The sequence below is a fragment of the Amblyomma americanum genome, chromosome 5, assembly GCF_052857255.1.
Source record: "Amblyomma americanum isolate KBUSLIRL-KWMA chromosome 5, ASM5285725v1, whole genome shotgun sequence".
Classification (NCBI taxonomy): Eukaryota; Metazoa; Arthropoda; class Arachnida; order Ixodida; family Ixodidae; genus Amblyomma; species Amblyomma americanum.
This window is the reverse complement of record NC_135501.1, coordinates 11,945,657-11,958,049: the sequence shown is the minus strand read 5'-3', so window position 1 is coordinate 11,958,049 and position 12,393 is coordinate 11,945,657. Positions and strand designations below refer to the sequence as shown.

Sequence of the window (12,393 nt, the reverse complement as noted above, 5' to 3'; positions counted from 1 at the left end):
CTGATCCCATCAAGAGCCAGCATGTTTGTTACCGTAGACTTCGATAACAGCCCCGGCGCTCGTGGCATAGCTGAAACCAACATGTCGCTGCTCCTTGGTCGGGAAGTTTGGGTTGCTCGCGGAATTATTGAACTGAATATTGGAAGAACCGAAATTTGGTGACCAATTTTGGCTGTGAACCTTAGTGTTTCCCTGACGAAACAGCTATTGCGTATTTCGGAGAACTCAGCCATTTCGAGGAACAGCAAGCCTTGTCCGAAGCCCCGGCATCAGTGGAGGTACCCACCTCTCCCATAAAAACTTACATGAACCCAAACCACCTGTATAATCAGAAACGCTGCCTCGAAAGCGTTATCCAATCTTTCCGCGACTGTTTTGCCTCGACCTCCAAGGTTAGGCTGACACCTTTCACAAAGCACCGCATTATAGTTGCCGCCAACAAGCGACCGTGATGTCAGCCACCTTATCGGATCTCTTCAAAGAAACTTGGCTCCATTCGCCGCCAAGTTCGAGAAATGCTCCAGGATGACGTGATGCACCCGTCGACGAGCCTTTTGGCGTCACGTGTTGTTCTAGTAGCAAAGAAAGATGGAACCCTGCGGTTCTGCGTTGAGCGCAGATCTCTAAACAGTCACCAAAAAGGGTGCTTCTCCTCCGCCGCGCAGCCCTGGACCGGCTGTGCTACACCACGTAGTTCTCATCGCTAGATTTACGCAGCGGCTATTGGCAAATAGAGGTGGACTAACGCGAGCGGGAATAGACCGCCTTTATTACACCTGACTGTCTGTGCGAATTCCGGCTGCTCTCTTTCGGCCTGTGCATGGCCCCTGCAACCTTCCATCGGATGATATACACGGTTATTGCCGATCTGAAATGGCAGCCCTACCTCGGGTACCTGGATGACGCTTTCATCTTCTCGGACACGTTCGAAGAGCACCTGAAACACCTGTGCGCTGTGTTCGAAGCAATTCGGCCGGCCGGTCTTTCCCTTAAGCCCGAAAAGTCTCACTTCGCTTTCGAAGAGTTGAAGTTTCTGGGCCACATCGTGAGCGCTAAAGGCCACATCGTGAGCGCTAACACAGCCGCCATAGCTCCTTTTCTTGTGCCCACCGATCAACGAAGTGTGCGCCGCTTTCTGGGTCCCTGCGCCCATTATCAGCGTTTTGTGCAGAGGTTCTTCCAGATCGCTGAGCCCCTCACCCGACTAACGAAAGATGCGAACCGTTCTTCTAGAGCCTGGAGCCGCAGCAGGTCTTTGAAGACCTCCGAACTCGTCTCCAAAGTACGCCCGTCCTTGGACACTTCGACGAGTCAGCCGACACTAAACTGCACACCGACGCCAGCAACATCGGCCTCAGTGCGGTCCTTGTGCAGTGGCAAGATGGTCTCTAACGCTTAATCGCATACGCTAGCCGCACCTTGTCGCGATCTGAGGCGAACTATTCCATCACCGAAAAATAATGCCGGCCATCGCGTAGGCAGTGACCATATTTTGCCCGTTCTTATACGGCCGCCCTTTCAGGGTCGTCAGTGACCACCACTCGCTGTGTTGGCTGGCCAACCTCAAAGATCCCTCGGTACCAATGGAGCCTTTGACTTCAGGAATTCGATGTCACCTTCGTCTACAAGTCTGGTAGAAAGCACAGTGATGCCAACTGTTTGTCTCGTGCTCCTATCGAGGACCCCCGAGCCGACACCGAAGACAATTCTGTTTTTCTTGGGGCCATCTCCACGTCCATTCTCACTCAACACCAAAGAGACGACAGTGAACAACGGCCCCTTATTTAGTATCTGGAAGGAAGCGCTCAGTCCCCCCGCGATTCTTCTCGCGCGGACTGTCATCGTTCTGTTTACGCAACTGTGTTCTGTATAATAGAATCTACAGCCCGACGAAAGCAGTCTATTTCCTCGTTGTGCCTACGACTCGTCGCGACGAAGTCCTGCAGGCGTGCCATCACGACCCATCTTCTGGTCACCGGGGTTTTTGCCGAACTTTGGCACGAATACGGCAAAAGTACTGCTGGTCCAGGGTTGCTGCAGCTGTGAAGCGTTACGTAAGAACTTGTCGCGAGTGCCGACGTTGCAAGACGCCGCCGACTAAGCCAGCCAGTTTACTGCAGCCTATTGGTCCGCCCCACGTGCCCTTCCATCAAGTCGGCATGGACTTACTCGGCGCATTTGCGGAGTCCTCGCTGGGTAACCGCTATATTGTGGTCGCCACCGGCAACCTCACCTGATACGGTTGCGCTAAACCTCTTCCCTCTGGTACCACTGACGAAATTCCAGACTGCTTAATTCAAAACACTGCTTCGTCACGGCGCACCCACCATCGTTTTAACTGACAGAGGAACAGCGTTCAGCTCAGTCCTTACGCAGAAGGTTATGCGCAGCGGTCACCTCAAAACAACTGCTTACCACTCTGAAACTAATGGCCTCACCGAACGGCTCAAAAAGACGATCGCCGACATGATATCCATGTTTCTCGACGCGAACCACAGAAACTGGGACGCCATATTCCCTTACGTCACATTTGCTTATAACCCTTCGATCCAGAAAACGACACGCTTCACTCTATTTCGCGAAGCCACAAACATGCTGGATGCAATGCTGTTTACAGCTAGCACTACCTCCTCTGTATGGGTGCTGACCAATTCGTTCGTTACGCCAAGGCCGTCCGCCAACTCGCTCGACAGCGCATCCGGTACCAGCAAGTCCACGACACTCGCCGCTATAACCTCCACCACAGATATTTGCGTCAGCAGCCCGGCCAACAAGGCTAGGTGTGGACCCCAATCCGCATGCGAGCGTGTTCTATGAAGCTTCTGCGCCGATATTTTGGCCCCTAGGAAATGCTCCGCCAACTCAGTGCGGTCACTCACGTAGTTCTCCCCCAAGTAACAGTTCTCTCTTCTAGACGGCCGACCTCCGAAGTTGTCCACGTCGCCCGTATGAAGCCGTACCACGCCCGCTAGCGCCTCGCACGTGTCTACACCGCACGCCAGACACGTGCGCCGTCCCTTCTCGTTCTCACTCCCCCTTGCCACCTCACCGGGTCGGCGTCCTTCAGTGAGGGGGAGTAATACCACACTACTAACTCCTCTAGTGACGCCAAACCGCGACTAAACTGTATTAACTGGCACTTGGCAAGCCTTGAGCCTTCCATGGTCTAGATTGTTTTTGATGCCTTCCTCTCTCGAGCTACCTGCTGCCTGATGTCTCGGTGACAATATCTGTGTCGCTCCCGCCAACTTGGACAGCATTCATCACGGCCCTCCTCATATGCATGCCCCTGGCAGGTGGTAGTTGGCTGGTCACATGGCCGGGTGGGCTATGGGATGAGTCGAAACTGGCTTGGCGCTCCTTCGAAATTTCAGTAGCCCACCCTCAAAATAATGCCGGAAAGCCCTTAAATGTGTATGGACCGCCAGGATTTCGAAACGTTAGCACAATAGTGCGCTTTTGGCGGATTCAAACCCCGTCTCATTTTTTTCAGACCCCCGCTAACCTCGCTCGGATTTCTAAATCACCGCCATATGAATCCTCACACTAGACAGCAACTCGCAGGGATTCGCCGACTCGGAAGCAATCGCTGATTGGGCCGCAAGCTCCCAGAAGACAGCAATATTAATGATAATACTGAATTAACTCGCTTCAAACTTTTGAATTTGAACAGTACCGGATAAATCACACGTGCACAAGGCTGATGAACGATAACAAAAACAGTGGTATATGCAACAGACAAGATTGCACACTTCTTCTTGCGACGACTTTTCGTTGCGCACTGGCTGCTCCGACGACTGTCCTTTTCTCACGCTCACACACATACCGAAGTTCTTTTCCCCTCGCCCTTGCCTGGCACTGTCCGCGTCCCGACCCCACATGTGCATCTTGGCCGGCGCCTCTGGTCTCGGACAGAGGATCGGCTCACTGGCTTGAACTTGCAGAGTAGGCCGTGGTGTTGACCGAGTGGCTACCTTTTTGTCGCTCTCAATTAAGAAACCCGTCGCTTCCGTCGGCGTTTCTTTAAGGTTCCCTCAGATGCAGCTGTCTTCTCGCGAGAGAGCTCTTGCTTCTGTTCGCTTTTCTTCGCTGGGATTTTCCTTTTTTTCCCGAAGTCAAGCCGCTGTGTTTCCTGTTGCCGCTCCTTTGTGCTGTTCATGTTTCTTATATGTTTTCTTTACAGGCAGTTCGTGCGTACAGTACAGCTAGCGTGAAAGAGACAGAACCCGAAATGGTATTCTTGACGCGACATGACAGATTTGGAGACGTGAAAGAGGCATACTGCCAGTTAAAAAAAAATGGCCGCATTCGTAAGCCTGGCGTCCGCCGAGTCAGCTGTTTGTGATACTTTCTTAAACTTAACGCGCCAGGCGTCCCAGTATGTGCAGAACACGTCGGTTGACATGAACGTCGCGTTAGACTACGTAGACCTTGTTTTGTGTAAGCTGCAAAGAATGGCTGCTAATTCTGACGAAGAGTTTACAAAATATTATCTGTATGTCAAAAGAGAGCGGCTGATTTTCGCGTAAGCTTGGAAATCCTGCGAGTGGTTGCCACTCAGAAGCTTCGGGCTATGCACTCTTCGTCTCAACTGAGGAGTACTATAGGCGAGCGACGTTTATACCTTACATTGACGATCTCAGAGCTTCTCTTGAGCGCCGCTTTGAAAACCACTGGGCAACTTCAAGTAGTTTTCAGTTTGTTCTTCCAACACACGTCTCTAAGGGGAACTTTGAGTCCGTGCATACAGGACATGCAGACAACGCACGTCCCTGCGCTAAAGCGAAAGTGGCAGATGTTCAAAGCAAAATGTTAGACAACAGGAGTAGAGCAGAGGCCGCGCTACACCACTGACGCTTTAACGAACGGCGATAAGGTCCTATTTCCAAATGTTCATACATTCCTCAAGATTTTAGCAACGCTGCCAGTGACTACCGTCGCAGCAGAACGCAATTTCTCTATATTGAAGAGGGTCAAACAAACTTTCGGAACCGAACAGGTGAAGGGCGCCTTGACCGGTTAGCCCTGATGTCAATCAATGGGGCTGCAGTTAGCGTTGACGAAATAATTTTGACATTTATGACGAAAGCAAGATGACTTGGGCTCATGGCGTGACAAAAATGGTATTGCAATTTTAAACCAAAAAAGAAAATTGGCTGAAGAAAAAAATAAAACCGTCATATATTGCGGTTTTCTGTGATTTATATTATGCCACTCGCACAAGGATGCAGTGAAGCGGATGCTAATGCTTATTTGTAGCAGCGGCTATCATCGCGAATGTGTTCCTTCTGTGTGGTGATTATTTACTGTTATCTGTGCAATGCTCGATATTTTTTCGTCGTTTAACTTGTAAACTGCATGCTTAGCTTTTAGGGTGCGTATATCCTTCGTACCAGCTGCTTCTGTTTAACTAACATTGGTACTAAGGAAAGTGCATGCAATGTCGCACTGAAATAAAGCCTTTCTCTTGCCTCTTTCTGGTGCCAATATAATAAGTTTAATGAGCCAGATTAAACAATTTGGTTAAAATTATGATTCAAATAAAATAGGAAGGTCTCCGTTTTGTACTTGACATTTTCGTACTTACTTGACTGCTTTTTTCATCTAATCGTGTATATGACCATGTTGTATTGAGCGGTTGCCGAGTATGAAAAATCGTCCTTGTGAGTCATTATATGTAGATGCATACCTCCAGATGCGCACCTCACAAACTATTTTATTCACGCTTGCATTAGCGAAAATTCTCCTCTCCTTCAGTATAAAAAAAAAATTTCTTCGGTTGCCCCCCCCCCCCCCCTCTCCCCGAAAAAAAATCCTGGCTACGTGCCTGAAGACATGCCAATCGTATGCCTCACAGGAGGAGAGAGGGTGCAATCAGATCAGATGCAAGCCACGAGGCGCCTGCATTTGATCTGTGAAAGCTATATATGTCTTGTATGTGTCCTGTAATAATTAGTTGGTCTAGCGGGTGTCCCGTGTCTGTTTGTTGTAGAGGTAGTGACCTTGTTTTAAACAGGTAAGAAAATAATTCCAGCAAGTAAATACCAACTACCCCAACTTAATGTTTTAACGAAATTACTTTAGTTTTCTTCATGTTAATTTTTAGACCCACTCATCTGCTCTCCCTGTCTAACTCATTCATCATGCTTTGCACTTCATCTCCTGAGTGACTCAGCAAGGCAATGTCACCAGCGAATTGCAGATTACTAAAGTATTCTCCATTAACTCTTATCCCCAACCATTCACAATCCAGGCATCGTTTGTCGTAGAGGTAGTGTCCTTGTTTTAAACCGGTAAGAAAATAATTGCAGCAAGTAAATTACAACTACGCCAACATAATGTTTTAACTAAATTACTTTAGTTTTCTTCCTGTTAATTTTTAGACCCACTAATCTGCTCTCCCTGACTAACTCATTCATCATGCTTTGCACTTCATCTCCTGAGTGACTCAGCAAGGCAATGCCACCAGCGAATTGCAGATTACTAAAGTATTCTCCATTAACTCTTATCCGCAACCATACACAATCCAAGCATCAGAATACCTCCTCTAAGCAGGCGGTGAACAGCTTTGAGAATAGCGTTGATAATAGCATTGAGAATAGGGGTGAATAGCCTTGAATAGCATTGAAACAGGCGGTGAATAGCATTGAGTTGATAGTCCAATCCTTGTGGCGTGAACACTCCTTCTCTTGTTTCTCGGCTTATTTAGGGTGAAATGCGCGTCATTAATGATAGACTTAACAGCTTTTTTCAGAAACATAAAATAATAGCTGATGCACAGTATGGTTTTCAAGCAAATAAGTCTACGGAACAAGCTCTTATACATATAAAAGACAAAATTATTGAAAACATAGAGAAGAAACTCTTAACCCTTGGTCTATTTATAGATCTTCGGAAAGCGTTCGATACTGTGCAACATGACATATTGATAAAAAAGCTAGAGATCTGCGGGATTCTGGGCGTTGCGCTGAGGCTGTTGCAAACGTACCAGAAAGACAGATTACAGTATGTAGTCATAAACGATCGCACTTCGAGTAAAATGAAGATAGAACACGGCGTCCCTCAAGGATCAATTTTGGGGCCTTTACTCTTTCTTATATATGTGAATGATATAACTATGATACCAGGATCCCCCCAGTTAATCATGTATGCTGAAGACACGAATATATTTTTTACAGGAACAACAAAAACATGCCTTGAAAAATCTGTCAATGATTACTTATTAAAACTTTCCAGGTGGCTACAAGCCAATCGCATTACTCTAAACACAACAAAATCTAAATACGTAATTTTTAAACCGACAAGCGTTAGGGATCAGAACCCTATTAGCATCAGATATGAAGGTAGCCTATTGGAGGAGGTCACTGAGCAAAAATTCTTGGGTGTATGGTTCAGCAGTGATCTGTCCTGGAACGCCCATGTTAGTTGCCTTAAGTCTGATTTATCACGGATCATTGGTTGTCTTTACAGAATCCAGCACTTGATTCCATCTTGGATGACGCAGACATTATATTATTCTCTATTCTATTCTAGAATTAGTTATGGTATTTTAGTCTGGGGTACGACAACTGAAACTAATTACAAAAAATTAATTACTTTACAGAAGAAAGTGTTACGCATATGTGAAAATTATCATGGCGAAAATAGGGAACTAAGAACGCATCCACTTTTTTTAAAGTACAATATGCTGAGGGCAGACAAGGTATACTACTTTAAGTTGCTACAATGGATACATAAAAATCGCTTGTATGTCACATCCACAGACAGAATAAACTTGTACGCTATCAGAGACCCGAAAATAGAGATGCCGAGGATAAGGACAAATTATGGTCGTCAAGCACTTTCTTTTCAAGTTATCAGAATTCTCAATAGAAGAGATATAAATATTAATTACAGTAAACCCTTCTCCACTTTCAAAAACGAATGTAAGGGAGCTCTTCTCTGCAGCGATGTCACCTATAGCAATCGCTAAAATTTCTTATGCGAGCAAGTTGTGGTCTATTTTTTTCTTTTTTTTACTGATTCTGTGTTCGCCTCTCTGTACTCTTTTTTTGTGTTTATATGTACATAATGTCTTGTTTTTCAGTAGGCTAGAACAAGCCTTAAGTAGAACTTTGTTATTTGATGTAGTGTTTCATGTATGTCTTGGTCCTTGTTTCTTATTTATATACTCATCGTACATTTATTATGCAAATTTTTTGTCACGCGCTTCTGTCTTTTTTTTTTCTTTTCCTTTTGCTGAGTGTGTATGTATTTTCCTCTGTATGTATTTTCTTCCGTATGTATTTTCCTCTGTATAACGCTTACATCTGGCCTACTTTTTTTTACCGGCCCGCCGGACTGTTATAATTTGTAATTTGTATGTTTGTTTGTCATGTAGTAGGGGGCTGAGGCCTTGTCAGGCAACATTGTGCCTTTAGCCTCAGCCCCTTCTTAGGCAAACGTCTAAGCAACAAATAAAAAGAAAGAAAGAAAGAAATGGGTCTCTGACCCCACCTTGAGAAAAAGAAAAAATACCTTGTGACATGGCGCTCTTTGGCCATAGCTGCCCTTGCGCCATAAAAATCCATAATCATCATCATCACCTTCTCTTGTCCCTTGTCTTTTGTGACCAGTTTTTTCATGTTAATATGAACCAACTGGCCCGCATTTCAACCCTTTAGCATTGGCGAGATCGTGCAGTCCTGCCTGACGCCCTTCCTTATTGGAAATTTATTGCTAACTTTATGCAGGACTATGGTAGCTGTGGAGTTGGTATAGAAATCTTTCAGTATTTTCACATATGACAGTTTTACACCCTGATTCCTCAATGTCTGCATGACTGCAGAGGGGTCCATTGAGACAAGTGCTTTCTCATAATTATCATCATCATCAGCCTGAATACGACCACTGCAGGGCAAATACATATTCCATGTCTCTCCCATTAACCCTGCCCTGTGCCAGCTACGGCCACCGTATCCCCGAAAACTTCTTAATCTCAACCGCCCACCGGACTTTCTGCCGCCTCTGCTACACTTGCCTTGTCTTTGAATCCACTCCGTTACCCATAAGGACCAGCGGTTATCTTTGCCTCCACATTGCTTGGCCTGCCCAAGCCCATTCCTTCCTCTTGATTTCGACTAGGAGATCATTAACAGACGTTTGTTCCGTCACTCACTCTGACCGCTTCCGGCCTCTTAACGCTACGCAGTATCATTTTTCTTTCCGTGGCTCGCTGCGTTGTATTTAAGCGGATCCCTTTTCGTCAGCCTCCACGTTTTTGCACCATTGGCGATTACTGGTAAGATACAGCTGTTGTATACTTTGCTCTTGAGGAATATTCGTATACTGCCATTCATGATCAGAGAGAACCTGCCATATGCACTCCACCCCATTCTTATTCTTCTAGTTATTTCCCTCTCATGACACATATCAGCGGCTACTACCTGACCTAAGTACACGTATTCCCTTACCACTTCCAACACCTCGCTACCAATTGTGACCTGCTGTTCTCTTGCGAGAATGTTGACCATTACCTTGGGTTTGTGCATGTTAATTTTAAAACCTACCGTTCTTCTCTGCCTCACTAATTTATCATGCTTTGCAGCCCATCTCCTTAGTGACTTAGCAAGGCTATGTGATCTGATCAAATTACTTAGGCTATATATGGGCTATATATTAGGGTATATGTAGGCTATACATAAAAGTTTGTTATATTCTGCGCGTTTTTCTATCACCTGACTGACAGCATGATTATGGCCTATATTCGAGTATCCTGTACGAAAGCCTGTCTGATCATTTGGTTGAAGTCAAAGGTTGTCCTGCTCCTATTGGCGATTACCTTAGTAAATACTTGGTAGGCAATGGACAGTAAGCTGATTGTTCTGTAATATTTCAAGTCATTTATGCCTTTTTTTTAGTTATCGTTAACGCTAATATGGATAATGTTAGCGTTCTTCGAAGCTTCTGGTACGCTCGAGGCATTGCGTATGCAGGGCGGCTAGATTTTCTAGCACCATTTCTCCTTCGTCCTTCACTAGATCTGCTGTTACCTGACCCTCATCACCTGCTTCTACCCATTGCGTTGCTCCTAAGGCTTTCTTTACTTCCTCTTTCGTTACTGTCGGGATGTCCTATTGCTGTGCACTACCGCGTCTCTCATTTACGTTCTTTCATTAACCTAGGCTCGTAATTGTATAGTTGGGCTCGTTATATTTGACGTTATGGCACGAGAGTTGATTATATCCGAGGTGGCATACGTACGTTAGTTACACCGAGGTCACGCGTGGCGCCTACCGTTATTTCCGCTTGCACAGACCCTTCTATGATAACTCATAAAGATAAAAAGCTTTCCTGCAGGTCTTTTACGACAGTTTATTTTCGTTTTTAGAGTACTCAGTGCCTGCCGCATACAAATTGTTCTGCTGTTATGGCCTTGTGAGAAAAGGCATGACTTTCGAAAGCGATCATGCGTACCGTGGCCGGATCTCCGTCCAGTTGACGACCACCGTGGTTAGAGACGAGGACAGCCGCCGCACCGAATTCGAAAGCTTTCAGCGCCGCTTCCGCTGCAACAGGGAAAAGTTAATTCCTTGGGAATACGACCAAGAAAATGGCACGGTAACGTACGGAGAGAAGTAAATAATTTTTGGTATCCGACAAAGTTCATGCCCAGACCCTTAGCAATTTTCACGCTGAAAAAGCAAGGACGACTGTTCACCGTCGATTCCCGTTAGTTTATATTGGCCGATATGGTATTCAAGATCCGTATGTTAGTTTTCGCAAAGAATTCTCTATTGATTTCTTTTTTTTAGGAAGCGCTCCGCCAAATCATTTGCAGGCCGGGACAGAAATTAAAGGAAGAATATCCACTGAAGCGCACTGACGTGTGTAATTTAATACACCCAGTTGGACCACAGCTTCGACAGCAGCCCTCTAAAGGGGTACTTACCCGTTAAGACACCTTTTACGACAATGGGTAGCCCAGAAATGCGCCAGAGCCAGCGGATGTCTTCCCCGGTGGCGGCAGGCGACAGGACGCCGTCGACAGAGTCCGCACTGGTCGGGTCAAACGTGAACGATCGAGCCGGCGATGATGCTTCCAAGTTTGCAAACCTAGATGAATATGATTGCAACCATTTCTCCTTTGTCTATTGCATGAGCTGCTGCAACTCGAAACAGCGTTTTTAATCTATGCTCTTCACTAACGAAATCGTGCCGAAAAGACTATGCTGATATGAAGTACCAGTAGCCAATGCATGTGCTTTGAAGTACCAAATGTAGCGCAATCATGTAGACTCTTCATAATAACTTTTATTGCGTCCCTCATAACTTGAGTCACTTTGGGACGTTAAACCCCCATAAACGTAAACATAATAACCTTTATTCGACCATCATGTGGTGCATCATGGTACTCTACATGATAGCAATGGCCCGTAGTAAAAACTGCACATTGACATCTTGACAAAGCCCTAAACCCCCTACATTTTGGCAATAGCACAGGAGGTCGAGAAATGCTGTCCGTTACAATCAGAACAAAAACAAAAAGGCAACACAAGCGAGCATAAAATAAGAGTTTGAGGTGAAACTTAAACGATCACAAGACAGTAGATTATAGCATAGATTGCAGCCAGTCACAGATTTTTTTTATGACTGAACAAGTAACAAATCAGGAAACACAAAACAAATAGCATCGTTCAAAAATTATGGGCGTGCGAAAGCAAATACAAAAAGCAAGAGCTAAGAGAGAGAAAGGTTATGTGTGCGAGAAAAACAGTTCTGCTAAACTTTTGTATGACGCGTCCTCTAGATTAATGTTTTCTTCTTGAAGTTTATGAAGTATTCGTGAGAGCCTATTTCCTAACGTGTGTAGAAAATACGTAGTTCGATAGGTTTTCATTTTCCATTTATTCTCTCTTCTTCTTGTGTATGTCCGAGTTCATTTTCATTTAATCTAGCTAGTATTTGAAGAAAAGACGTCTGAGTAGACAATTCTTGTTTAAGAGCTCGACACAGGGGATAAGGAAACATTTTTGGCCTGGGATTTATTCTCTACTTCGGGAAAACGTCAGTGGTGCGGTAAGACCGCGGGATGTTTTCAAGAAGACGCAGGAGATTCATTTGTATTACACGTATCTTGTGTAAGTTTGCGTGAATTTCAGCAGCCCAGACACCAAACCATAGTAACCGTGCAGTAAAGGTAAAGTACGGTACGGTATAGTAATCGTAAGGTACAGAAGAGCAAGAATTGGAGAAAATTTTAGACCTATGTATATTATATTGACACGAAGTGGTGACTGCAATCCGGGAGCAGAATGACAGCGAGAACGGCGCCTATACAAAACTATTTATTACGGCTGACTTGCGCCCACCATGGACTGAATCACTCGGCGACGACGTAGCAACAAGCGTGCT

At 45.5% G+C, this 12,393-nt stretch overlaps 1 protein-coding gene across 1 annotated transcript in view; it reads right to left on the bottom strand.

The window, feature by feature from the left end:
• The window catches only part of LOC144133707 (L-lactate oxidase-like), a 173,545-nt gene that overhangs the window by 14,885 nt on the left and 146,267 nt on the right, over positions 1 to 12,393 (bottom strand). Inside the window, exons 7-8 of the mRNA XM_077666846.1 lie at positions 10,931 to 11,094; positions 10,456 to 10,547 (exon numbers count right to left, since the gene is read on the bottom strand). Coding sequence (XP_077522972.1) covers positions 10,456 to 10,547; positions 10,931 to 11,094 — 256 coding nt within the window. The remainder of the gene's footprint in view (positions 1 to 10,455; positions 10,548 to 10,930; positions 11,095 to 12,393) is intronic.